Here is a 26,229-nt window from a genome sequence, read left to right as displayed (position 1 = left end):
CTTAGAATGCAGTTCGAATGCCCCTCAAATGCCGTTCGACATTTACCACTAGCTTCAAATGTGCCTCGAGAGTTTTGAAGTGTTGAAAACTCTCGGGCATGTTACGAAAATTCACCCGTATAGTTAGAATGCATTCGGAATGCAGTAAGAAGTTTTAGAATTCAGTTCGAATTTCCAGTATTTTCCAGACACTTTTCCGCTTCAGTTGTGACGGGCTATTTGTAAGATGAGATCAAACGAACCCGATATCGCGTTCGAAGACGTTGTATGTTACCATGGAGGATCATACTGTCAAACACTGAATTCTGTGGCCAAGATTCGGTTACAAAGATCCATTTAATCGTCTTCTACTACAAACATATGCTGCAGGACATCGTTGCGTTGCAGAACATTTCATAATGGAGAATGGTTTAGTGAACACATCCCAGACATGCCACACGTCAGAAGGAGTGTCCTCTGATAGCCAACTATCGTCTCCCAGCCACAAATGCATTTGCTGAAGAAAAACAAATACCTCATTAGAGATGTGCAGGACAGACGTGATATGTGAGCAACGCCGTCCCATCAGGGATTCGGATGGTGGAAGTCACGGTGGCTGAGCGGGTTAGACGGCGGACTATGCTGGCGATTAGTTGCCTGACTCTGAATTTGGGTTGTACCCAAACAAAAGTACTAGAATTTGTACTTTAGTAAGAAAGTGTAATCCCAAATATAAAATATTTTACGTGGGTTTAAGCCGTTATTAGCATATATTAGCGCCATTACGGTGGAGGATGTAATGGGCTTCGAACGCTGCGTCCTTATTGGGAATTGAACACATGCCTTCGTCATGACGATCTATGGCTTTTTCCAACAAGGTCGGGCAAGAACGGGTCCAAATTTTCCACCCGGTTACCCCGCCACCTATTACCCTACGATAACCGGGTACCCGTTATGTTAATTCCTTACATCAAATTTGCAAGAAAGGGGAATAGATTTCCAAACTAGGAGACTAAAAATTCGACTTTTTCGATATCTTAACCATGTGTTATATTCAAATGAAGTGACTGTAATTACGTCCAAAATTTTAAAAGACGGTCGGTTGTGGACGTTGTTTAGCCGGGGAAGATGTTTACAGTTGTTTAGACGGGGAAGATGTTCACAGTTGTTTAGACGGGGAAGATGTTTACAGTTGTGTAGACGGGAAAGATGTTTACAGTTGTGTAGATGGGAAAAATGTTTACACTAGACGGGGCAGATGTTTACAATAGACGGGGCAGGTGTTTACAGTTGTGTAGACGGGACAGGTGATACTCACTGATATTTTTACAGGGGGTGAGGTTGCAGTGGTTGGTGCGGCAGCAGGCGTTACACAAGTGGTTGACGCCGGTGTCACGTCCTGCCTGTTGATTGTTCTTCAATGCAGAGCTCAAGGCGTCACAAACCTGTAGAACGAACAGCACTCAAAACATCAACGGAATCAGCAGAACAGAGGCAAACACTTTCCCACAATGGGCAGGCAGTAACTGTGTTGACATGGAATACATCCATAGCCTAGACTGTATGCAGATGTGATGGTAATTCCTCAAAGTACTCTTTCGGCATGCAAGCTTGCCTTACTTGAGGCGACTAAAGGGACTGGGTGGTCGTTCTCGTTGACCTGGTTGCCACATGTCTGGTCCAGACTCGATTATATAGAGACCACCGCCGTATAACTGGAATACTGTTGAGTGTGGCATTAAACTAAACTCACTCACTCACTCTTTCGGCATATATACAATAAACGCTTGACAGCACGAAACGTTCTTGTAAAATCATGCAGTCGGGTTCCAGTGGGACAAGTGGAGTGCATGCAATCCGCAGTGTACAGTTTGTGGGTCAAGCATTAAATGCTCTTAGACAGTTAACTTGTGGATACGATGATGATTGGTTATGCTTGACTCTAATATTAGGATTTAAGGGTAATGACTGAGTGAATATGGTTTTACGCCGCTTTATCAATATTCCAGCGATATCACAGCTAGGGACACGAAAACGGGCGTCACACATTGATCCACGTGGGGAATTGAACTCGTTCCTTCAGCCTGATGACCGAACGTTTTTACCATTTGGCGACCCTACAGCCCCTTTAACGGAAGAGTTCAGTGTCTCGGAAACATGCATGTACTTTATTTCAACAAGATATCAGATACATTGGGTCATTTTCCAGATAAGCTTTCAGTCTGTTGACTATGTTTAGAGAAGCTAGCGCCCTGAACCACTGAAATGCGTTGTTTCTGAGTTTGAACGAGCGCACGGAGCTAGCATTGTGTGTTGTAATATTCTACCATGGAATAACAATCAATTTCGTTATTAGAATTCACTGAACCAAAATAAACCAGAAAATCTGTCTGTCCCCCGTCTGCTTGTCTAGCTGTCTGCATTATATACAATAATTTGAAAAAAAAAGAATAGGCATTGTCAACATTAATGTACACGATTATATCACATGATATGTAATATTATGGCAGTTGACCTACAGTCGTCATTTCTACTCAGATGAAAGTCCCAACATTATCACATGGTCACCTGTGCTCCCGTAAATCAAAATATGATTTATTAACACCAGATTATGGATTATCTATGCACGTGAGCGTAATACTCAGTTGCAATGAAAATATTATTTTTGAATCACCCATGAACGTAACGCTCACATGTAAATAATCAACAATAGATAAACGACGCAGTGAATGTTTGGTTTAAATAAATCAAAATATGATCACGACCTGAAAAAACCCCCAACTTTTTGTCCTTTTATCTTGTGGATTTGGATTTGTTTGGCTTTCACAAACTTGGGAATCGGTTCGGTTTTATCAGAATGTTTAAAACGCGTTTTTGTGGGTGTTTGCAAAAAAACAATTGAAGATCCGATCTCGACAATAGCATACGTTTTGCACAGGGAACTCAAAGGCTTTTTGAGTCCTGGAAAATACCTTTTAGAAATTCCAGAATATTAATTACGTATATATTTAGCTACCTTTAGAGCTGGATTACTAAGGCTAAAATTTAATGAAGGACGATGGTGTAAAATTAACAGATATTTGAAATCAATCTGTAACTTACGGAGGCGTAGGAGGGCCACGATGAAAAGAAGTGGCCTCACTACCTCCTACGTAGGACATACCAAGTACTATGTAGGAGATACTATGTACTGCTTGGGAGACACTAAGTACTAAGTCCTACGTAGGAGATACGATGACCTACGCAGGAAATAATGTGTCCTACGTAGAACATATATCATAGTATCTCCTGCGTAAGAGATAATTAGACTAAAACCATTTCACCGTGGCCCTATTACGCTGTCGTAGTTACGAGGGTCTAAAAGACAATTACCATTTTACTTTCTTTTATCCGAGCTATGATGCTTTACGTTGTAAACATTTACCAAGTAACTTCAAAGAGAATATGTATGACTTTAAGAAACTACTTTTGACACATATAGCTAACATAGTTTGAAAATGCTTAGCCTATATATATATAGTGTACTCTTATGAACGAAAAAGTAAGCTATTGCAAGAACGGCAATATTAAATATCATGTTATAATTTCGTGTTACTATATCATATCTTTATGATAAATAGAAGGCATAAAGATGAACAGTTACTCTTATGAGATTTCATTTTTTTAAAAAATGCGTTTGTTTTGCTGTTCAGTATACCTTATCCAGAGGAATACGTTATGTTATACATATTCTATGTTGTGAGTATTTGTATACATGTTGGGCGTCTATACATATATGTATTTTATTGTATGTATGAAACTATATATGATGGTCCAAGTGGCCATTGTACGGACATAAGCCTTTGATTGATTCATTAGGTCATCTATGTAATCACTAATTATTGAGTCAAACATGTAATAAATCCAAAAGTGTTTATTACACAATTCAAGTAATTAGATCCGTTAAAATCGCAATTAATCTGCGTCCGTTCAGCGACATGACATCAGGACTTACCACTTTACGTTGACACCCTAGGTTGATGCGGAACTCGCCATTGTCGTTCAAATATTCCTCACTAAAACAGACCTGAAAGTAAACATGTCTTCATAGAGTTTACAGTGTAGTCCTGGAATGTGGTTTGGGATTTTACGAGAATGGTTAAACATCGTACTCACTAACGGTTAAAAAACCCTCATGTATACTTTTCATAAAGTAATATCGGCGGGGTTTTTATTGTGTTGAGTTACACGCCGATTTTGCACAAGTAAAACCAAGGCGTGTCCGCATTTCTGAAAGAATATGACCCAGTTCAGCGCCGCTTATCCGTTATTGCAACAAACTAGCACGGTTTATGTGCTGGTAGTCCTGGGGTTTTAATCATATCCCAAACTCCGATCACTGGTTCCTGACACAGCTAAGGGACATAATTCTGCAGAACAAAATGTCAGGTCCTCTATTTCGTATAGTGAAGGGTGGTGTGCTGTTGAGAGGCACGATTAGGTGACATCTACCATGATGTCTGAGGACCAAGCACCAAACCCTAGGACCCATCATCAGTCACTAATTCCAAGCATCGGTCACTAGGTCCTAGCATCAGTCACTAGGTCCCGGCATCAGTCACTAGGTCCCAGCATCAGTCACTAGGACCCATAATCGGTCACTAGGTCCCAGCATCAGTCACTAGGACCCATAATCGGTCACTAGGTCCCAGCATCAGTCACTAGGATCCATCATCGGTCACTAGGACCCATCATCAGTCACTAGGTCCCAGCATCAGTCACTAGGACCCAGCATCAGTCACTAGGACCCAGCATCAGTCACTAGGTCCCAGCATCAGTCACTTTATTCAAGATTCATATTCATAATGTTTTTGCAAAAGTGAACGCACCGTTACACGCACGCACGCACACACACAAGCGTGCGCACGCACAGACACTTTTAGGTGCATGATATTTTAAGGAACAGTATATGCTGTATACCTCGTCAGGTTCACAGGTTTCCAGGAACTCACACTGAGAAGTCTTGGTCAGGTCATCACACTTGTAGCACTGGTTCTGTACTGTCGGAGGAGGGGTTGCTGAAACAGGACTATAGGTTATACTCAGCGGAAAATGTGAGCGAACTACTTATAAGAAGATACACACAGATTAAATGGACGATATTTACTTTCGTTGATAAAAACAGTAGCAGCAGAAACACCACTGGCATTGAGAATTGTTCAGCTGGTGTCGCCTAGTGGGACTTACAATCAGCGCAGAGGTCCTTGTTGCAGTAGTCGGAGTCACAGCACTTTGTGCACAGATGGATCACATTTCGTTTGTGGCGGCTGATGGACCCTGGGAGAGCACGTTTCCCGAACTGGTTCAGAATTTGGCACACCTTTGAAAGAAAATAATTTTCTTAATGGAAAACGCCCAACCAAACATCCATACATCGTGAGCTCATCAACAACTATTCCAGCTGTTATAGCTGCATGCGTCATACTATGACGTCAAACGATTGTTATACACTTCTCGGCAGACAGTTTGACGGTTACCGTGGCAGCGGATGTTTTTCCAGGAGTAATCCTCCAGTAAACATGTTGACAGGTGTATATGTTAAGGTATGATAAGGTCACTTGTGACACAAGAGGTGACACAGATGCCAGTTTGGCTGTGACGCTTACTCACTCATACAACTTTTGGTAAAACACAGCAAAGGAGTGAGTTGGAGTATGATTTTACGCCGCTTTGAGGAATATCTTAACAACATGAGGGCAGAGAACACCAGGAATGTTCATATTGTATCATGTGGGGATCGAAAACGGATCGCTAACAGTTAAACCACTAGGCTACCCCACCTCCCTACACATGAGGACCATGGCAGGCCATGGCTGCATTGTTTAGTACAGTTAATAACACAGTTAATAACACAATTAATAACACAGTTACTAACGCAGTTCTCACCCTTCCAGGCCGGCAACCAAGGTTAAAAAACGTATGGCCTTCCTCGCTGATGAACTTGTCAGTAATGCATTGCTGGAATGAAATATGCATTCGTCAGGTTAGAAGTTTAACTTTAAAACCATTATTCTCATCGTGGTGGAAACACTTCCAACATGTCACCAATACATTTTGTTTTCTCTAAGCGAGGTCCAAGTGAACTCATTTAGAGGCATTTCTATGTGAATTTTCATATAACTATTTGCGTCAGTTGTAATGTCCAGTTGATATAAAATCTCCAACTGTCCTCTGTATTATATGTTTTGGCAAATATCTGTCGAAGTTTTCATACGTATATATATATAAAGAGTAGGGATTCTAACAGGTATATCTAACGCATCCAAATGATGGGAGGGGGTTCTAACGGGTATATGTAACGGGCGTTCAGAAAGTAGTCAGCCTCACACAGAGTGCGATACAAACGCTGTTGCTTTTATGTTTTATTTTTCTCGTGCTAAACCCAAGTAAATTTGTGTTGCTATGCTCCAGCCTCGCGATCACTACTTCGTTATGCTTCTTATCTTGGTGCTCACAGAAAACGCAAAATCTGCAATAAATGCAACACAAACTTCAGGATACAAAATGTGTAAAAACATTCTGTACGTTTGAGATTGATAGAATTGCTAGAATTAAACTTCGATTAAAGTGCACAGAAAATCAGTTTGAATGCAATCGCTTGTTCAAGCTTTTCAAACATTTGACATCAAGAGCATAGATAGGCTGGCTACTTTTTCAACGCCCCTCGTAACATACTTAGAGGGGATATACGAGAACGTCGAAAGGAAAATGTATTTCGATCTCTGAATACTCTGGTCTATTGAAATACAAAGCAAAGGAATAAAATAAACAACCTGAAACGAACAGCCAGGGAAACGTTCATTTCAATTCTAATCGTATCACCTCAGTCTTCACAATCAGGTGGATATTGATGCTATAAGGTTTTGTTGGTAGGTATCGGGATCTATTGTATGGGATGATTCTAGCACACCTTCAGCTTTTACATATCTGGATAAAGCTCAAACATCAAACGAATATTCTGTATATGTTTCAAATGTTAACAATGGCGACAAGACTTGGCAGCCTGTTAAATTATCAATGGCGGTGTCAACAGCATAACAAATGTCATTGTAATCGAAAAGGAGGTATCTGATACGCTTCAGGCCTTACCAGCAAACACATCTAGATGACCTGATGTCATTATCGTGAGAGTGTTAACACCATTGTGTACATCGATAGCTGGGCCTCACTGACTGCATTTCCTACAAGTTGGTACACGGGGAATATTACTCCTGTTTTGAAAGAAGGAGATAAATTCCTAACAGCTAATGTCTGTCCTGGGGAATATACTTGAAAGAGTGATGTTTAAGCATGTGCATGAGCAGTTCCATAAACAGCATTGTAAGTCCATTACATCTAGTCATTCTACTATATCTTAGATTTATCACAATACATGCTTAGTCCCAGATGATCGCCACCTTTACTGAATGGTATTTTGTGGCATTTCAAAAGCTTTTTAGGGGGCTTGACATTAACGTTTTTTTTGTTCGTGTTCGCGGAAACGTATTTAGTACGTACAAACAAATTCTATCTGATAGACGACAGCGTGTCTCTGTTAATGGAACAATACTTTAAAAAACTGAATCTTAGTTCAGGGGTTCCTCAAAGATCTGTCCTTGGTCCATTTGTGATCCTTGTATATATTTACCAGAAGAATTATAAAATATCACAAGAATGTTTTCCGATGACGCATCAGTCGGTGTTGAGGGAAAAGATGTAAAATCCATAGGAGCTTCTCTCAACCCTGGCTCAGCCCAATTGAATAAACGGGCAGAAAAGTGGTTAGTTACGTTTAACCCTAATAATACTACATTTACGCTTTTCAGTCATGGACACTGGCTCCAAGTCCCTAACTTGGTCTTCAATAATGGACATCTGGAGTGTGTACATTAGAATATGCATATTGGGGTTATCTTATCACAATGTAATGTAGTCCCATGGTGTAATTGCTGTAATGTTAAAAGCCTAAAATAGTTTCCTCATTTCCAAGGTATGTCCTAGTAGGTAATATCCTGTAAAGCATGTAGTAAATGCACGCTATACCTATCCTAGGATATGCCTCTGAGGTTTGGGATAATAAATTATTGTCCCAGATATTTTGGATAGACTTTGGTTCAGCGTGAAGCAGCAAAAATTGTAACAAGTCTGCCAAAATTCGCTTCAAGAGTTTGTACAGTAAAACTAGTTGGTTACCTTCATAAGTCAGACCTACACATAGTGGTGTGGTAAGCGATGTGCTCTAACGCTCTAACATATTTAAAGGCATACAGGGGATGGTGGTGTTTTCTAACGGGTATATCTATCATACATCAATAAAAACGATCCTGTATTTATGACCCACATTTTCAAATGTTTTATCAGGCACTAAAAAAAGCTGGTGATGGATTTTGAAATGAGTTTCGTCATTCAAACCAGAAAACCTTATAAAATGGTTGAATGAACCGTTGTCAGTTAACATCAAGTCGTGAGGCTGTGTATGTTTATCATAGGTGCCACGATGTATCGACGCTTTTGGAACGTTGATAACTACAATATCTGACGACATTTTATTCTGGTTGGAATGTAGCCAACTTTAAGATAAATATGATAAATATGAGTGCTCTTGTCTAGTCATGTTTATGACCCAACTGCACGTCCACACATATGTATCTACCTATGTATCTATGTATCTATGCATCTATCTATCTATCAGTCTGTCCGTCCGCCTGTCCGTCCGTCGGTCTCTCTCTCTCTCTCTCTCTCTATATATATATATATATATATGTGTGTGTGTGTGTGCGCGCGCGCGAGTTTTCGCCCTCGCCGTATAACAAGCTTACATGATGTATGAAATGCAACGATAAACGAACACACGTGTTTACGAATGATTATAACTTTTGTTACATTCTAGCAAAATACATATTACATTTTACAACAACTAAAGTTATTACAATTTACATAATGTTTCATAACAAGTTACGCTTCTATTAGAATTTATGTCAAGGGTTATTACAATTTGTTCCAAGCATTACAATTTACGTTGTAATAGGGCTTCATATATTATACCCGTGTGGGGGATCGAACCACGGGGTTTGGCGTGATGAACAAACAGTTTAACCACTGGGCTCCAGACGATGACTTAAAGGTCGGTCTAGATGGCAACTTTTACCTGAATGTCAAAGTCCTTCACTCACCTCTCCAGCACTGCATGTAGCCACGTTCTCGCAGTCCTGGGGTCGTTCACGATCATTACAGCTGTAGCAATGACGCTGGCCACTGGCGTATACTGTCGTAGACATCGAAACAGTTTTATTGTTGTTGTCACTTATCAACTCCCTATTTCAACGTCGCATGATGCTGCATTTAATAAAGCTTTGTGTGAAACCAACATTGTAAACGGTATGTCGGTTTACATCGGATATACAGTATATTAGTTTCACTAGGGTGTTAGCTAAATGAAAGGGTAAAGTCGGAACGTCTTAACTGAATTTAGCTGTATTCCAGCTTTGTAAATAATGAACCAGACAGTCGTGTGATTGATAGGGGCACTGACCGATGAGCTGGTGGGCATTTGTTACAGTCCACAACAAGGAACCAGGACAACTCCCAACACCCTTGCCACATAATCTACACAAATAAATCATCATAACGGATAAACATGTTTGGATATTACTTCTCAAGGACAGAAAGACAGACAGACTCTATTCTTGTATAAGGCCATGAGATTGGGAGTACATGGCAATACAGGCTGTATTGTGGCGTGAACGTCTTATAGCGATACATTTCGTTTGCAAAGATTCATAGGTATATGAACACATATTGAAGAATAAATATACACATAGAAAAATAATGTATGATAAGTGGTTTACAAACTTCTTGATTAGTAATTTAGACTTGCTACATTAACTTGGGGGGTAGACAAATACATAGCGAAATAATGTAAGGGATACAAAGTCCCACGGTTGGGATTAAACTTTGGTCTCTCTTGTATTGAATATCCTTGTTAATAACGGGGTAGACAAATACATAGCGAAATAATGTATGGGATACAAAGTCCCACGGTTGGGATTAAACTTTGGTCTCTCTTGTATTGAATATCCTTGTTAATAACGGGGTAGACAAATACATAGCGAAATAATGTATGGGATACAAAGTCCCACGGTTGGGATTAAACTTTGGTCTCTCTTGTATTGAATATCCTTGTTAATAACTTTGCTAATCTCATGGTTAGGTATTCAATTTAATTGGCTAGTCCTACAATCTTACCGAGGCAGGAAAATCCCGGAATGTGGTTGCACCTGACACTAGATATGTGTATAATTAACAGCCTAATTATCGGAACAACATTTTTTCTCCTCAAGGGTAGAAATGATATCGAAGACCTACCAGGCTCTATCAATGCTGTTCCTGAAGTTTAAGACAAAGAAAAACAACGATTTATCGAAGACAATACTCACTCGTCAGCACTGAGATGACCATGAAAGCTGCAAGGCGGGCCATGTTGGTGTTGATCTGGCGCCGTAATGAGTATGTCGGACACTTGTTTGGAATGGCGGAGGTGCGGCCAAAGATAGGATATGTTTAATTTTAGAATAACCTTTCCTATAGATGGGACGAGATAAAAAGTTAAATAATGCCTTTCCAAAATACCAGAAAACAGATACGTGATACCGTAAGATCCCTGTTCATAGAAAGAATTGCCACTGAAAAAGGAGTTCCTAGGGTATTTGGAAAACTGAGGAATTTTGAAAAGAACGTGGGGGATATTTCTTCGTGTGTCTATGCGAAAAACTATGCTTCTGTTATTCGATGACAATTACATCACATTATATTAGACTCATTAAATATTATATACGTATAAAATTTCAGTTTGTTTTAGATTAAATCTAAATAATAAATTTATATATATGAGAAAATCGTATTAACAAAATTCAAATTCCACTATGTAAACTAAAGACTATTTACTATTTTGTTCAGGCTCCCACAAAAGAGGAAGTTCGGTTTTCGAAATGATATAAATATCGAGACAGCACATACTTGTATCAATGACTAGCTTTTTTGTATGAAAAAAGATCAGCACTGATAACCAGTGGTTTTAGGATAAACATCAAAACTGAACGAGAACACGTTTGAGAAGGACATCAGTAAGCGTGAATAATGACCGGTGTCAGTCATGTCGCATGCATATAATCGGTCAGTTTTTTTCATTGGGAACTTAAAGTGAAGACTTGGTGTTCTGAGCAGAGATGAAAAAAGTGATAATTCGTATATAGGGCTTTGTACAGCTCATATCGAATTAATCCCTTCAAGCGTGACATCAACATATAATCACAGGTTTGACATCTCTCTCTCTTCCTCTCTCTCTCTTCCTCCTCTCTCTCTCTCTCTCTCTCTCTCTCTCTGCCTCTCTCTCTTGCGAGCCTAGGTGATGGTCATGATGGTACGAATAAACAATGATGTCTTTATTGCTGTGTTTAGTTGGGAAGTTTTAAACAAGGGCGTGTGCCTGCGTGCGTGTATTATCATTCACCGACAGTGCATCGGCCCTTGTGTTTCCAGTACAGACCTGTATAAAATTATTTTTGCTAATTACAGCAATGAAAAGCTTCTTAAACAGCATATTTTCAATCTGTAGCCCGGCTAGATCAACAACCAACAAGATTCTGATCATTTTGAGGAATTTATTCAATCGTATGTCAAACTTTACACTATAAAAGACAAAGCATTTACAAATTATAATTGAAACATGTTTCCCTACCCATTCCAAAACACCACCTTCTAAACAGCAAAACAAAATACCACCCTTTTAAACAGCAAAACAAAACACCACCCTTCTAAACAGCAAAACAAAACACCACCCTTCCAAACAGCAAAACAAAACACTAATCAAAAGCGAAAGTACAGGTTCTAAGACAAAGATTCTATATACATGTATGTACATACATTAGGCATCACCATACATTACCGTGATGGCCAATAACAGGTGTATCGACTAGCGTGTTTTACACATCTTCTTTATTTCTGAACTGAAGGCCAGAGGCCTGCAATACAGGTACAAACAGTTACTATGGATGAGTGATGCAAGCGCGTTGGCGTTGTTACAGTGCATGGTGTGTAAACGTAGCAATATTCTGAATGCGCTGTACATTTTCTGTTGACATTACTTAACAGAATTTGTAACAAGTGGGATAGGACGTATGCTTAGATGGTATGTAATGCCTGGTTGCACCTTCATACAGTGGGCAGGACATGACATTCATCCTCAGTTATATCTCTGTCACACATTTTGCTGGACTGCTTCTCAGTAGCTTGACATATTCTTTAAAATACATTAGATCCCAATTAAGACATCGAAACCGCGATAACGATACTCTTTATTGCCTATATCAATTTGCTCTTGGAGTCCACTTACAATACCAGACAACAGAACGACGTCATCGGGAAACACAGGAAGGTACAGCCCGAGTTAGGTACGGCGTAGCTGAATGCCATATACGGGTGGACGTGATTTCATCGACCAATTCATTAGTGAAAGATGAGAGCAGAAAATGACGGGCGTATCGACTAGCACGTTACTAACCAAGCTAAAACTCTTACACGCCTGAACAGTTTGAATGAAAAACACCATTTAGATATGTTGTCACGGAACATTGATTGCAGTCAGTCATACTGTTAGTTGTCACAAATGCAAACGGCACAGTCACTGCTCTGGATCATTTGTAGAATGGGCGACACAGTCACTGCTCTGGATCATTTGTAGAAAGGGCGACACAGTCACTGCTCTGGATCATTTGTAGAATGGGTGACACAGTCACTGCTCTGGATCATTTGTAGAATGGGCGACACAGTCACTGCTCTGGATCATTTGTAGAATGGGTGACACAGTCACTGCTCCGGATCATTTGTAGAATGGGTGACACAGTCACTGCTCTGGATCATTTGTAGAATGGGCGACACAGTCACTGCTCTGGATCATTTGTAGAATGGGTGACACAGTCACTGCTCTGGATCATTTGTAGAATGGGTGACACAGTCACTGCTCTGGATCATTTGTAGAATGGGTGACACAGTCACTGCTCTGGATCATTTGTAGAATGGGTGACACAGTCACTGCTCTGGATCATTTGTAGAAAGGGTGACACAGTCACTGCTCTGGATCATTTGTAGAATGGGTGACACAGTCACTGCTCTGGATCATTTGTAGAATGGGCGACACAGTCACTGCTCTGGATCATTTGTAGAATGGGCGACACAGTCACTGCTCTGGATCATTTGTAGAAAGGGTGACACAGTCACTGCTCTGGATCATTTGTAGAATGGGTGACACAGTCACTGCTCTGGATCATTTGTAGAAAGGGCGACACAGTCACTGCTCTGGATCATTTGTAGAATGGGCGACACAGTCACTGCTCTGGATCATTTGTAGAATGGGTGACACAGTCACTGCTCTGGATCATTTGTAGAATGGGCGACACAGTCACTGCTCTGGATCATTTGTAGAATGGGCGAATCAATGTTTATAGACATTCTGAATGTCATTTTGCACTATGTCTCTGTTGCATCGTCATCTTTCTAAGTTCTTTTTGCGTTGATAGCATCTTAGATTCCAAACGTTTCCGTGATTTTTTTCTTTCTTCTGTATAGGTCCTTTCCTTCTTGATCCCGTGTCTCAAGATACTTGACTTCCGTCGGACACCTGTTGGCCTGTCGCCAGCAGACTGCCCTGTGCACTCTTGAATGTCACGTTCTCGTGGTTTCTTCTGATCTTCAGTCATTCCATCGTCATGGCCCGTGTGCTTGAAACTCAGAATTTGGGCGTTGTCTGAAAGGACGAATGAAACATCTTCTACATACTGAGGTGGCAAAACATTTCCATTCCTTCTCTTTCTGTGTTTTGATTCCTGCTCCTCGGGTAAACCAGCATATATGTCCAGGATAGAGTTCGAGTGACTGCAATCGTCGTCCAGCATTTTCCAACGTTTAGTAACTGGTCAGTGTGCATGATCTGATCAACATCGGCCTGCTTATATATACAGATGACTTTCAGGGATGGTTGTTATGAGTCACACTTTGCGCTGCGCTTGTCCTGGCGCATACGTAGTTTGTGCATTAACGTCATTGGGTGCTACAATCTGATACATTATACGACCTGTGGTCATACTGAGACCATCTAAGCATTTGGACATGTATTGTAAAACTGTTTTGTTGTACAGGACCAGACTAGTCTGCCTCGTCCTCTCTACAATGCTAAATCCTAGTATGTCTCACGGTTTCTGAACCACGATATTTCCCTACTGCCTCGTCCTCTCTACAATGCTAAATCCTAGTCTGTCTCACGGTTTCTGAACCACGTTATTTCCCTACTGCCTCGTCCTCTCTACAATGCTAAATCCTAGTCTGTCTCACGGTTTCTGAACCACGTTATTTCCCTACTGCCTCGTCCTCTCTACAATGCTAAATCCTAGTCTGTCTCACGGTTTCTGAACCACGTTATTTCCCTACTGCCTCGTCCTCTCTACAGTGCTAAATCCTAGTCTGTCTCACGGTTTCTGAACCACGTTATTTCCCTACTGCCTCGTCCTCTCTACAATGCTAAATCCTAGTCTGTCTCACGGTTTCTGAACCACGTTATTTCCCTACTGCCTCGTCCTCTCTACAATGCTAAATCCTAGTCTGTCTCACGGTTTCTGAACCACGTTATTTCCCTACTGTCTCGTCCTCTCCACAATGCTAAATCCTAGTCTGTCTCACGGTTTCTGAACCACGTTATTTCCCTACTGCCTCGTCCTCTCTACAATGCTAAATCCTAGTCTGTCTCACGGTTTCTGAACCACGTTATTTACCCTACTGCTTCGTCCTCTCTACAGTGATAAAGCCCTAAATGAAGGAAGCACCGGTTTCCCCTGAATGTCTGGTCTCCGTAGGTCTCCTTTTCAATTTATAAATGGGTTTGTTTGCTACTACCACGTTCAAAGCCGACCTTTGCTGTCTTTGGGGTGTCGGGTGGTTAAGTGATATCTCATTCTACCCGGTATCCATCCACTGCTGGCAGAACAGAGGCATATCTCGAATAAATTCATCAGCGTCGGACAGGACTGTACCATGAAACTGTGTCAGGGGCCTCACTATGGAACATAGTGACCCATTCGAGGATGTCACCTGATGTTTTTGCCGATGTGGCCTGAATTTTCACAATATTTCAGTTTCTCACAACCTGTCATCTTGATGTCGGCGAAATGTCCAAAGTGATTAATGTGTATGATGCTGGGATTCGAACTTATGATAATAGTTATCTGGTTTGACTAAGAGACAATAATCTGCACAGCAAATTGCCCCGCCTTGAATGACAATGCAACCGTGTGCCGTGATTACAATGCATAGTTGCGCAAATAATTGTCTTGCTGCTAGACGCACACTTCATTGGCTAAATACATTTATATATAAAATAATTTTCAAACCAACAATGATGATTTGCCATTTCGAGCACTACTTCATTTTAAAAACTATTGGAAGTGGCAATAAGACCACTGAAGTGTGAAATAGAGTCAAACTTTTCCTTCCGCATGCGCACCGGTAATAGAACAGGGCGACAACGCGAAAACGCGATAATGTGACATTTCAATATGTCGCATTGTCGCGTGTCACGTTTTAGTAAATGTTTAGTTTTTACTTTACACATCTTAGATCGGGCAACAATGCGACATATTGTGGCCTTGAAAATTGTCGCGTGTCGCACTTTGGAGGAACAGAGAAAATGTTATTCACAACGCGACACGCGAAACGCGACATCGTGACAATGCGACAAATGGGCGAACTGTCGCGTTGTCGCATTGTTGCGCTATGGCTAATTTTTGCATCATTTTGCTTGTTTTTGAGAGGGCGACAACGCGACAATGTCCCTTCTCGGATTCCATACGATGCCGTGAAATCGTGGAAAACGTAAGACAACCTTCACTTTTGTACGGAACTCCCATGTCCTCATTAAAAGTGCTAACATCAGCGGGTTTTAAATCTATGTTTAGTCTACCTCAGTAAATGACCCAAACGACGACTATGCTTAAGAGGTGACTGGTGGGATCGGGTGGTCAGACTCGCTTACTTGGTTGACACATATCATCGGTTCCAAGTTGCGCAGATCGATGCTCATGATGTTGATCACGGGATTGTCTGATCCAGACTAGATTATTTCCAGACCGCCGCCGTATAGCTGTAATGAATGCTGAATGAGGCGTAACTAAACTCACTTACTCACTCTTTCAGCATGTATGCAATAAACACTTGACTGCATGAAACGCATAAATAAAACGTGTAAAATCTTGCAGTCGGGTTCAAGTGGGACAGGTGGAGTGCATGCAATTCGTAGTGTACAGTTTGTAGGACGAGCATTTGTCGGTGCTCTTAGACGGGGAAAAACTAGACAGGCTAAAACTAAACTCACTCACTTCGCGATGTACAATGTAAACCGGTAGGAAATTCACTGTTATTTCGCGGGGACATATAGGAAATAGGTAATATGTATTCTATAAAGTGGTGGTGTTTTGGTCGATACGTTTGGTGTATTTTCTTAATCGTTTTCAGTTTGTTAACTTCGTAGTTAATCCCTGTTAAGTGTATGAATACGTTTGCCCGGCACTGTGTGTTAAAACAACAGTAAACTAAATTGCCTATCCAAAACCAACCAGTCATTGAAATCACGAGCAAATGTCCATGTTTAACAACCACACACAATCGGCCAGGTCAGACACTTGAATTGACTGATCCCGATTCGAGTAAAACTCTAACGGTAAAGTCTTAGTGGGGCCTGTTTAGATCCCGATTCGAGTAAAACTCTGACGCTAAAGTCTTAGTGGGACCTGTTTAGATCCCGTGGCTTCTGTTAAGAGGAAGACCAATCAACTGGATACTCAGGTTAGGTACCTTATCCACCAACGTATCATCGTGAGCAGTGCTCATTACATCACTCACAGGATAACCTGATTCAGATGTTATCATTTATATACAGTATGACGTGTGTAGTGTTCGTTGAGGCATTAAAGAACATGAGACGGACACCGAGACTTTTCTGATGACTCTATGAAAAGAGGCACGAACACAAGTATTGTCGTGCATAAATAACAGGTCTACTTCTTAAGTATGTTTATTTAACAAAATGTCACAGTATGTACACAATTCAAATACTACGTTGAACTGCCACGCTTTCTTTTCACTCACATAATGCTATGTACAAATAAATAAAAATATAAATAGATACAGAAATAAATAATAACACGTTGGAATCTTCGCATGGGGCCCCATGTTGATGGCACAGCAACATTCAGGTAAACAAAAATATTCGAAGAATGTTCCTGTGATGAGCATTGTGATACAGAATCGACAGAGAGAATATTAGGACATCAAAACCTATTTAAGAGCTTTGAGTGTGTTCAGGGAGAATTGTGACCTCTGTTTTAAATAATCATCATACAAGTTTGATAGACAGACCTTAAAACGAAATTACCTGACAAATATACTGTGTAATGTGGACAATGACAACAGGTTTCTGAATTGTTCTGAAATGAGTTTGATTCTGTATCTTCAGCCTGGTCGTGATGTTGTGAAATGTCATCAGTCTGTTAGCTGACACTGTTCAGCTGAGACTTGGTGCGTGGGATATACTCTTGTCTCAGATAGTGGCCGTTGATGACTGTCTTCACGCATGCGTCGATGACATTCGGAAAGGGTAGTTTATCTGGGAGAGTTTCCGCGCCAGCTTTAAGAGGGTCAAAGCTCAACATGGTATCACAAGCCTTGTCGTTTCTTCTTTTACCACCTAGAAGAATGACATTTCCTCGATATTGAATTCCTCCGAAGTGCACTCTCCCGAAGTTCTCGATCTTACCAATCGTACGACAACCGCTGTCCTCTGAGAACTCTATAACGTCGCCATCGGTGGTGATGATGAAGAGACTGTCGTCACAGACGACGGTACGAGTCAGACGACATGCGAATGGAAGATCGGCGAAATGGGAAGATTGGCCTATCCGAGTGTCGAAGCACTGGATCGCTGGTGTGTTCCGATTGTTTCTCTGGGCACCCCCGAAGCAAAAGATCTTTTCTCCAATCACAGAAGCCGATACCATCTCAACCGGAACTGGCAGTTCGCCCGCTATGGACCATTTCCCCGTGTTGATGCTGTACTTCTCAATGGAAGAGATGACTTTGTTTCCAGCGGGGAGGTTCCGATTGTATCCACCGATAACATACAGGGAATCCCGAACTGCCACCATCCCATGCCTCGAACGACCTTGAGCCATCTGCTCACACTCACGCCAGTCGTTACTCTCGCTGTTATACTTGAACAACTTCGGCCATTTCCGGCTTCCTCCGGAAATGTAAATATTACTGGCGTAAGTGCATGCAGCAAATTCCACACCTGGGTCGTATGGTAGTGGGGCCAGGAAGAACCACTTGAACTGTTTGAAGCTGTAGCAGAGGACGTCAGTAGGCTTGGTCTGTGTGGAGCCTCCTGTCAGAACAACGAGGACTTCTTCTGGGTCAAAGCTGTTCCTGAAGGCAACCCTCTTGGACGTGAACTCTTGACGACGTGCGGGTAGCATGTGGTACCTCTTGGCTTCTTCCAGCATCACACGGCACACCATGTCGTCACGAAGAAGGCCCTGGGAGGTACTGATGTTGAGGAGATACTCAGGACTCACCAGAGGAAGACGAAGATGTTCAATGATAGACGCCAAATGCATGTTCCTGTTGTCAGAGTCCACTGCGATCCACTTGAAAACAGCTTCACATACCATCTCCTCATTTGACACCACTAATTCGTCATCTTTGATTATTGCCGCCAGTTCGTCGACGGACAGATCGTTGAAATCCTCAGTCTTTGTCAGGTCAAGGAAATTGTCAAGGATCAACGGCCACGCTGTTTCCTCAAGGTCCTGGCAGTTATGGGTGCGCCCTAACCTCCACATTCGTATCGAGTTCTCCTTCGTAAGGTTTTCACACAGGTACTCCTCACACCTGTCAATCAAACCTTTAACTTGGAGCGTCGTCGCAGCCCGAAGCAAACTCTCGGCATTTTCCTGGCATACAACATCACGTCCTGTGTACATAAAGATCAAGACGCTGTCGAAAGTCGTGACGTCGATGTTCAGCAAAGTCAAGGTCCCATCGGGGTTATCCCGCATGCCCGATGAAAAGGTTGCGTCGAAATGAGGTGACATTGCTGACAGGACCGCTCGGTGACACCGGAAGCGCTTGTTCTGAACCACAATACTGGCATCGCTGAAGTGACCGCTTGTCCACAAGTACTTAATTCCCTCCGAGAGAGTCTCCAGATACTTCTGATGCCAGCCCCCGTCCATAGTGCAGTAGCTAGGAGACTATGCCACTTGATACTGCAACGGAAATGGCAACTGTCAGTCATCTCAGACACATCTATAGTGAGGTGTGTGTGCGTGCGTGCGTGCGTGCGTGCGTGCGTGCGTGCGTGAATAGTGCCTTAAACCATGTGATGGCAAAAGTTAGTCATCGCAGACACATCTATAGTGAGGGAGTTAACATTGCCTTAAACCATGTGGACAAGGCAGTCACACAGTCACCAAAATTACAAACACCTGTTCCTTTATAAACACGAACACTTTGTCCATGGAAATTTGCAAAGCCCGCAGTTCACTTCAGACACTGGCATCTGTTCCCCATGTGACATTACTGAAATACTGGTTAGAGCGGCGTAAAATTCAAACTCTCTGACTCACTCAAAACACGAAAAGGCACCACCGGTAACGTTGGGTAACTCAAACGTTCTATTTAGCATCATCTTACTATTGCTTTATATCAAAGGGTTGAAGTTAAGCTATGTTAAGGAGTCAGTGTGAAAAGCCGTGATTAGGTGAATTGTATTTACGCTGCATTCACAAATAGTTCAGTTGTGTCAGTAATTAATGAGTTTCGGTCAAACAAACGTGTGATTAAGAGTGTGAAACGATCAATGCAGCCTTTGTGTCAACTCAGCTCCAAAACATCTGTTGTCGAGCGAACGCCACAGTCAGCAAGATGCCAGTCACATGACGTATGTTTGTCAAGAGTTCACTCTATCCTGTGACTGACATCAAGAGTGTCTATCTACGGTGTCCGGGACACGATGACATGCGTCAAACAAACGTTTACCATTAGTGACTACTAGCGACATGCTTCGGGGGTTGAAATTAATCCCACTTCTGCTGTCCCCCGCCGTGTTATTGCTGGAATATTTTCAAAAGCGGCGTAAAGCCATACTCACTCACTTGAGATCTTTCTCAGGTATCCTAGACAGAATATCATCAGACTGTAGCGTCTCTATGGCAACGTGAATATAGAAATGATGAAAACAGAATTGTACCTGTGAACTTTAAGTTACCAAATCAACTTCATTTAATTATTCCAACACAAAGGTCACGCTTCCTAGGGTTAAGACTGGTTGTTGGTAGATGCTAAACACTGAACGCCGCAATATCACAGCTATATGGCAGTTTAAGGTAAACGAGTAAACTGAACTATGATATATGTAAACAACTGTGTTTTATTGCCTGATATAATATAAATGCACTGAGCTATAACTCGTTTTACATCGCCCCTTTGAACTCCTATACTGAACAGAAAAAGATACGCAAGTCTCGAAAAAATGAAAAATCATAAAAGTAGCGTTCATGTTTATGCCTTCTATTTAAAACTTTGACAAAATAAACCCGTTTCTTTTGCTCTTCAGTATAGTTTCAATCTCAGTTTGGTTTGGTTATCATCGGTGATTATTTCTGAAAGGGACGTCAACAATATTCTAGATTTCACTCCTGACACTGAGCCGAAACTGAAAATAATGTACGACTTACTATGATTTGTACGTAGGTTGTTGAATGCCGCAAACCTATCATTATTTTCGAAAACCAAACACCAGCAGTTATACAATACGTTCTAACTCGTACACTCGTACTCGTGAGTTCACCGTGAGTTCACTAATGTGACCAGTCGTTCTTTTAAAAACTGAGTGTGCAATCCCCATGGCAACATGACATCTGCTAACAACCTGCAGCTGTTAGACCTCCATGGGTAGATATATTAAAGTTGAGGAGCTACGAAAGAAAAGTAGCATTGTCTTTAGTAAACACAATCATCTGAAACTACTGAATTTGGGTTGCTTTGTTTTCACACTGGCTTGTCGTTTTTGTCTGGGTATATCCTTTCACCAATAAGCACTTTCCGTTAAAACAGGTGGTACTAGTTTTCATTCCACTTTGAACAATATCGCAGTGATATGAAGGAGGAGGGTGTCAGAGGAACTAGCGAAGTGATGCCGATTTAGATTGCTCACAACGTCGGTGAGGCTTTGCTGACAGAGCTAGAAACATCATTAAAAATGTAAAAGTTAAATCCCAGTACAGCGATGCTATGTATGACCTACCTGTTCAAGAAAATCCTGACCAGTGCGGAGAGCCGGAGAGCGAACGTACTGACTACTCGCCAGGTCGCCAAGCGTTGTATGTCGTCACGGTTGCCAGGGATTAATGAATTAACGCTAATGAAGTAAATAATCCGCCGATTTCTTAATAATCCGGATTAAGTCCAAACATATACAAATACTGTCTCAGTGTTTCCTGTATACACCAATCACCACGGCGGGTGTTGTCAGTAGCGTCGGGGTTTAAATATAAATAGCATGAGTAGTTGTCCATTTGATTCACTGAACTTAACCACCGCAATGGTTGGGTCTCTGTGTGACTACAGAACGCCAACTGACTCCGGGATATTTACAGTCTAATAACATCAATGAACTTTGTTAATAGCACCATGTTAATATTACCATGTTATTGGTAAATGTTCATAGCACCATGTTAATGGTACCATGTTAATGGTACATGTTAATAGCACCATGCTAATATTACCATGTTATTGGTACATGTTAATAGCACCATTTAATAGTAATATCCTGTTTCTTTCTTTCTGCGTTTAAGTTAAGTTACTATTGCTCATCTGCTAAATTAAGTTACAAAAATAAACAGCACAATGAGCAAATGTCGATACTTGTTAATACAATTACGAATTAACCACAACATACATTTCCTTTCCCAAGAATATGTATAGACTTTTACTCACCTAGAACTTGATTTCATGTCTAGAGTCGAGACGTATCTCTGAGGAACATATAATGCGTGAGCGGTCATTTCAGGGTGTTATCAATATACGGATTATAGATAATCCAGTGATATCACGACCTGAATGCAAAGGAAAGTCCCACACACTGAACTAGTGAGGGAGTTTTAGCAGCAACGTAACATAATATCACTACCGAGGACCCAGAGATGGACTTCACAAATTGTTTAACCAACGGCTTAACCACTAAGCTATGTCTCCACCACGAGTACTTATGAGTGCATCTTCCTTGGTGCGCTCGCTGTATCCCGGGCGGTGGGAAAAACTTCCGAAAGGTTAAAACTTCCCTTCGTCACATCGAAAACCCGGGTTCAATTGTCCACCGGTTTCAATTGTCGCTGACTTCGTCGACACATGTCACAGCATCCCAACAGCGTAGATACGCATGATGTCTATTACTGGATTGTTTGGTCCAGACTCGAACACTAACAAACCGCATCATGTTGCCAAACAAAGCAAGGATTGATGGATTGTACGTATGCTTCATTTCAGAAGCGCCGTATGCACAGGGGCGGATACTGCTTTCTGAGAAAGGTGTGTGTGTGTGTGTGTGTGTGTGTGTGTGTGTGTGCGTGCGTGCGTGTGTGCGTGTGTGTTACGTTCCAGTGTAACCCTCCGGCACGGATGTATTCAGCTAAGATATCCACTGAGCGTCGTTTTACAACCTACTAAACAAAACTTTCTCATCATCATAAGCTGATGGCAATATGTAAATATTACATGACAGTTCGCTGGACACTCTTAATGCTTGGAACATTTATTTTATAAGTGAGCGAGTTCAGTTTTACGCCGGTTTAAACAACAGCACGGCTGGGAACATCAGACATTGGCTCCACTCATTACGTTAAAGACGGGAATCGAACAAAGTATGGAAAAACGCCTCCTCTTCCGTATATTATGTTTGATGTCAAGTATATTGCTGTCCGGTAGCGTTTCTTAGTATGACACAAAATAGAGTAGGGCGTGGAACGTTTACCACTGAAACACACCAAAACAAGACATTGAAACACTGCAGATTATAATCAGATTGATGCTTGGTACTCAGAGAGGCAACTCTACTGCGGGCGGATCCGGTATGACCCAGAAAAGACAAGTAAAAGCAATGAAATGTGTTGTTCAAAGAATCACTTTTAATTCATTTCTCCCAAGTTTATATCGAATTGTCAAAATCACAGAAATGCAACCTGATGAAGCATCAAATTCAACTGTTCATATAACACATGGCGACTATACTGTCTCTATCCGATACTTTACTCCAGTAATAAAACATGTAACAGATACACTGATTAAATTCTCTTAACCTTGAACGTAGGTAGAAGTAAAAATAATTGCCAGTTGAAAAATCACCATAAAGATGATATGTCAATATATGGTCCCATCTCAAATATTCGTATTAATTTAAAGGAAACTGTTTCGTGTTGTAAACGAGCAGTATAGCTATTCTCGAAACGTTCGTAGCCATGCGAACTTCTAAAGCCCAGTCTCAACACACTGGCTACGATCGAAGTTAGGAATTCGTACGGCTACGAACGTTTCGAGAATATGGGCCCTGGTCAATATCATTTGTTGGTCAATATTCTCTGAAATATTACTTCGGAAAAAGGTAAAATAATCAAAATTAAACTGCCTGTTAGTAGCCATTTGTAAATAAAAAGCATCTTCACCTTTCGTTACAAATCATGGATTCGTAAAATATTGCAATTCGTGTTCATGACGTGAAATAATGATGGAATAAACACTGTATACCATGCTTTAATGTCAGATGAACGTTTATAACAAGAACTTTGTGATATACCGCACATATATAAACTGTAAATAAATACATTATGCAATGTGTCCAGGACACTTGAGATCAGTATTGCACAAAAACAATATATATTTACAATCAGTGAAACAACCAGTTCTCATTTAACCCCTACATTATGCAACTTCTGGCAAAAGTCGCCACCTTTCGCCTATTTCCGCAAACTTCGCCATTAACACCGGAACGGTGCGAGCATTCCCGAACACCTGAATGACTGGATCAGTGGAAAAGTCTGATGTGTACAAAAGAAGTATGGAGTGTTTCTAACAAGAAAGGTTTTGTTTGAATACAATACAACTGATTCAAAAGGCCAAAACAAACTGACCCTTCACTTCTCGTAATCGCAAGCCACAATTTCGAGTCCTTTTAAAATATAAATTTATCATAAAAGGATCAACATATCTGGACTCTTGAGGTCCTACTAAAAACTTCTCAATAGCATCTTTGAAAAACCCCAACAACAGCAGTAATTATCGGTGATAAAAGAACTATTTTACAGGTAACACCAACTCACGAATACCGCATAAAAGTGATTGCTATGAGCACTTTAGACTTTCATTTTCATTTTTCCCGTTCCTCTTTTACAGATTCGTGCACTCCTGACGACGGCTGTAACATCTCGGAAAGACTTGTTTCCTACTCTGACAGGTCTTGTAGAGTATTTTCATCTTGTGCCGCAGGCTCGAACCATACCCATGAGCAATTATTACTGAGTAGAATTGCGCCCATTGGCATAATGGCTGAAATATGTCACAATTTCGTAAAATTACGTGACATGGTACACTGATGATGAAAACTTTATACATGCGTTTTGAGCAAACGCAGCCTACCTGGCTGCTGACCAAACGAAAGAAGTTATTAGGTTCAAGTACTGTTGACTTTTGTCTTGCTGATTGCACAACAGATGTCATTGAACGGTCCATTCCCGGGCATGCTGTGGGGGTGTCGTGTCCGCAAAGTTGTCTCCCTTTGACCATAAACAACAAACCCCATTCGTAACTACTCGTCGCTTTCCGTGACCTACAAGCCATCCGGCTTGCCCGAATGACACGAGTAGTTACAAATGCAACAAACCCTGCTCGCAATCCGCGGCACATTCTACGTGACATGAGGGTAGTCTGGGTTTACCTTTGGACAGTATACTTCACATTTTCGGGATGTGAGTGTGATAACGTAAAGTGATTGAGTTTAGTTTAACCGCGCACTAAGCAATATTCATGTTATATGGCGGAGGCTTGTACATAATAAGAGTTTGGGCCAGACAATCCAGTGATCATCAGCATGGCCAATAATGAGGATACGAAGACATGTATCAATCAAGTCAGCGAGCCTGACAAACCGATCCCGGTAGTCGCGTCTTCCGACAAGAATAGATTACTGAAGATCAAGTTTACATCGGTGCAGACAAACCTGCAACAATAATCAGTGTTTATCGAAAAACGCCAAGAAAAATATATCAGAATATTTAAACCCTGAACTGGAGTACGTAAACCTCGATATGTTTTTTCCTCTGATTCATGTTTTCTCATCTCGCAACCTGTAATCGTCCCATGCACGGGTGGCGACTGTTGTAACACAAATGTTTAGAACTACACATCGGCAGTTCGTCTCTGTCTGCTCTATCGCCGTAACTGTGGATCGGGTGAACACAATGGCGGCTATAGATGGATATCCCTGCCAGCCATCTCTTCCCATGGAACCCGTGAAGATCAAGATAAGATTTAGGTAATGTGGGTACGATACCCACTGTATTTTGGGAGCGGGTATTATGAATGTTATGCGGTTATTTTATATTTCGTTACCCACTGCTTTCAAATTTTTGAGTATTTCAGTGATTTTAATCAGTAACTTTACTTATCCAGTATGCACTGCGTTATGTCATTCCTAATCAGAACCAACTTGAATGTAATTGAAATGATTTCATAAAATGTCACCCATCCCATGCTAACGGTACAACTTGATAGCAATCAATGTCTTTTTCATTAAGCAAGCGATTTTTATATAATTATTCCGTAACAATAAGTTTTAAACATTTTGCGAACCTAGCATCATAAATGAGTAAGTAATTGGTACGCAAAAAATAATTTTTCAATCCGTAAGTGGACATCTTCTATGCGTATTTTACCCGGGTACGCAGCTTCAATGATATACGCAGCTTCAATGATATACGCAGCTTCAATGATATACGCAGCTTCAATGATATACGCAGCTTCACTGACATACTGCAACACATAATCCCGGTAAGAGGCGACTAACGTGATCGGATGGTCAGA

The 26,229-nt window shown here is 41.2% G+C and overlaps 2 protein-coding genes across 2 annotated transcripts; both read right to left on the bottom strand.

The window, feature by feature from the left end:
- Positions 1–317: 317 nt before the first annotated feature.
- On the bottom strand, positions 318–10,547 carry LOC137272244 (uncharacterized). The gene is made up of 8 exons (XM_067804603.1): positions 10,434–10,547; positions 9,171–9,262; positions 5,905–5,976; positions 5,206–5,338; positions 4,939–5,036; positions 3,974–4,045; positions 1,298–1,424; positions 318–496 (listed from the first exon to the last, which is right to left on the bottom strand). The coding sequence occupies exons 1-8, from the start codon at positions 10,474–10,476 to the stop codon at positions 468–470; spliced, it is 666 nt and encodes a 221-aa protein (XP_067660704.1). The 5' UTR covers positions 10,477–10,547; the 3' UTR covers positions 318–467.
- Positions 10,548–17,569: 7,022 nt separating this feature from the next.
- Positions 17,570–19,331, bottom strand: LOC137272242 (kelch-like protein 24). Its single transcript, XM_067804602.1, has one exon. The coding sequence runs from the start codon at positions 19,329–19,331 to the stop codon at positions 17,589–17,591; it is 1,743 nt and encodes a 580-aa protein (XP_067660703.1). The 3' UTR covers positions 17,570–17,588.
- Between the last annotated feature and the right edge of the window lie 6,898 nt (positions 19,332–26,229).

The sequence above is a fragment of the Haliotis asinina genome, chromosome 2 (genome assembly GCF_037392515.1).
Source record: "Haliotis asinina isolate JCU_RB_2024 chromosome 2, JCU_Hal_asi_v2, whole genome shotgun sequence".
Lineage (NCBI taxonomy): Eukaryota > Metazoa > Mollusca > Gastropoda > Lepetellida > Haliotidae > Haliotis > Haliotis asinina.
Note: the sequence above shows the minus strand (reverse complement) of the source record. Positions and strands in the feature narration are given on the sequence as shown.

Excerpts from the sequence above, each read along its gene's own strand:
- LOC137272242 (XM_067804602.1), bottom strand. The coding sequence starts at position 19,331 with ATGGACGGGGGCTGGCATCAGAAGTATCTGGAGACTCTCTCGGAGGGA.
- LOC137272244 (XM_067804603.1), bottom strand. The coding sequence starts at position 10,476 with ATGGCCCGCCTTGCAGCTTTCATGGTCATCTCAGTGCTGACGA. Across the intron at positions 9,263-10,433 it reads GGTCATCTCAGTGCTGACGA|TATACGCCAGTGGCCAGCGT; the intron begins GTGAGTATTGTC and ends TGTCTACGACAG. Across the intron at positions 5,339-5,904 it reads TTGGTTGCCGGCCTGGAAGG|GTGTGCCAAATTCTGAACCA; the intron begins GTGAGAACTGCG and ends TTTCTTTCAAAG.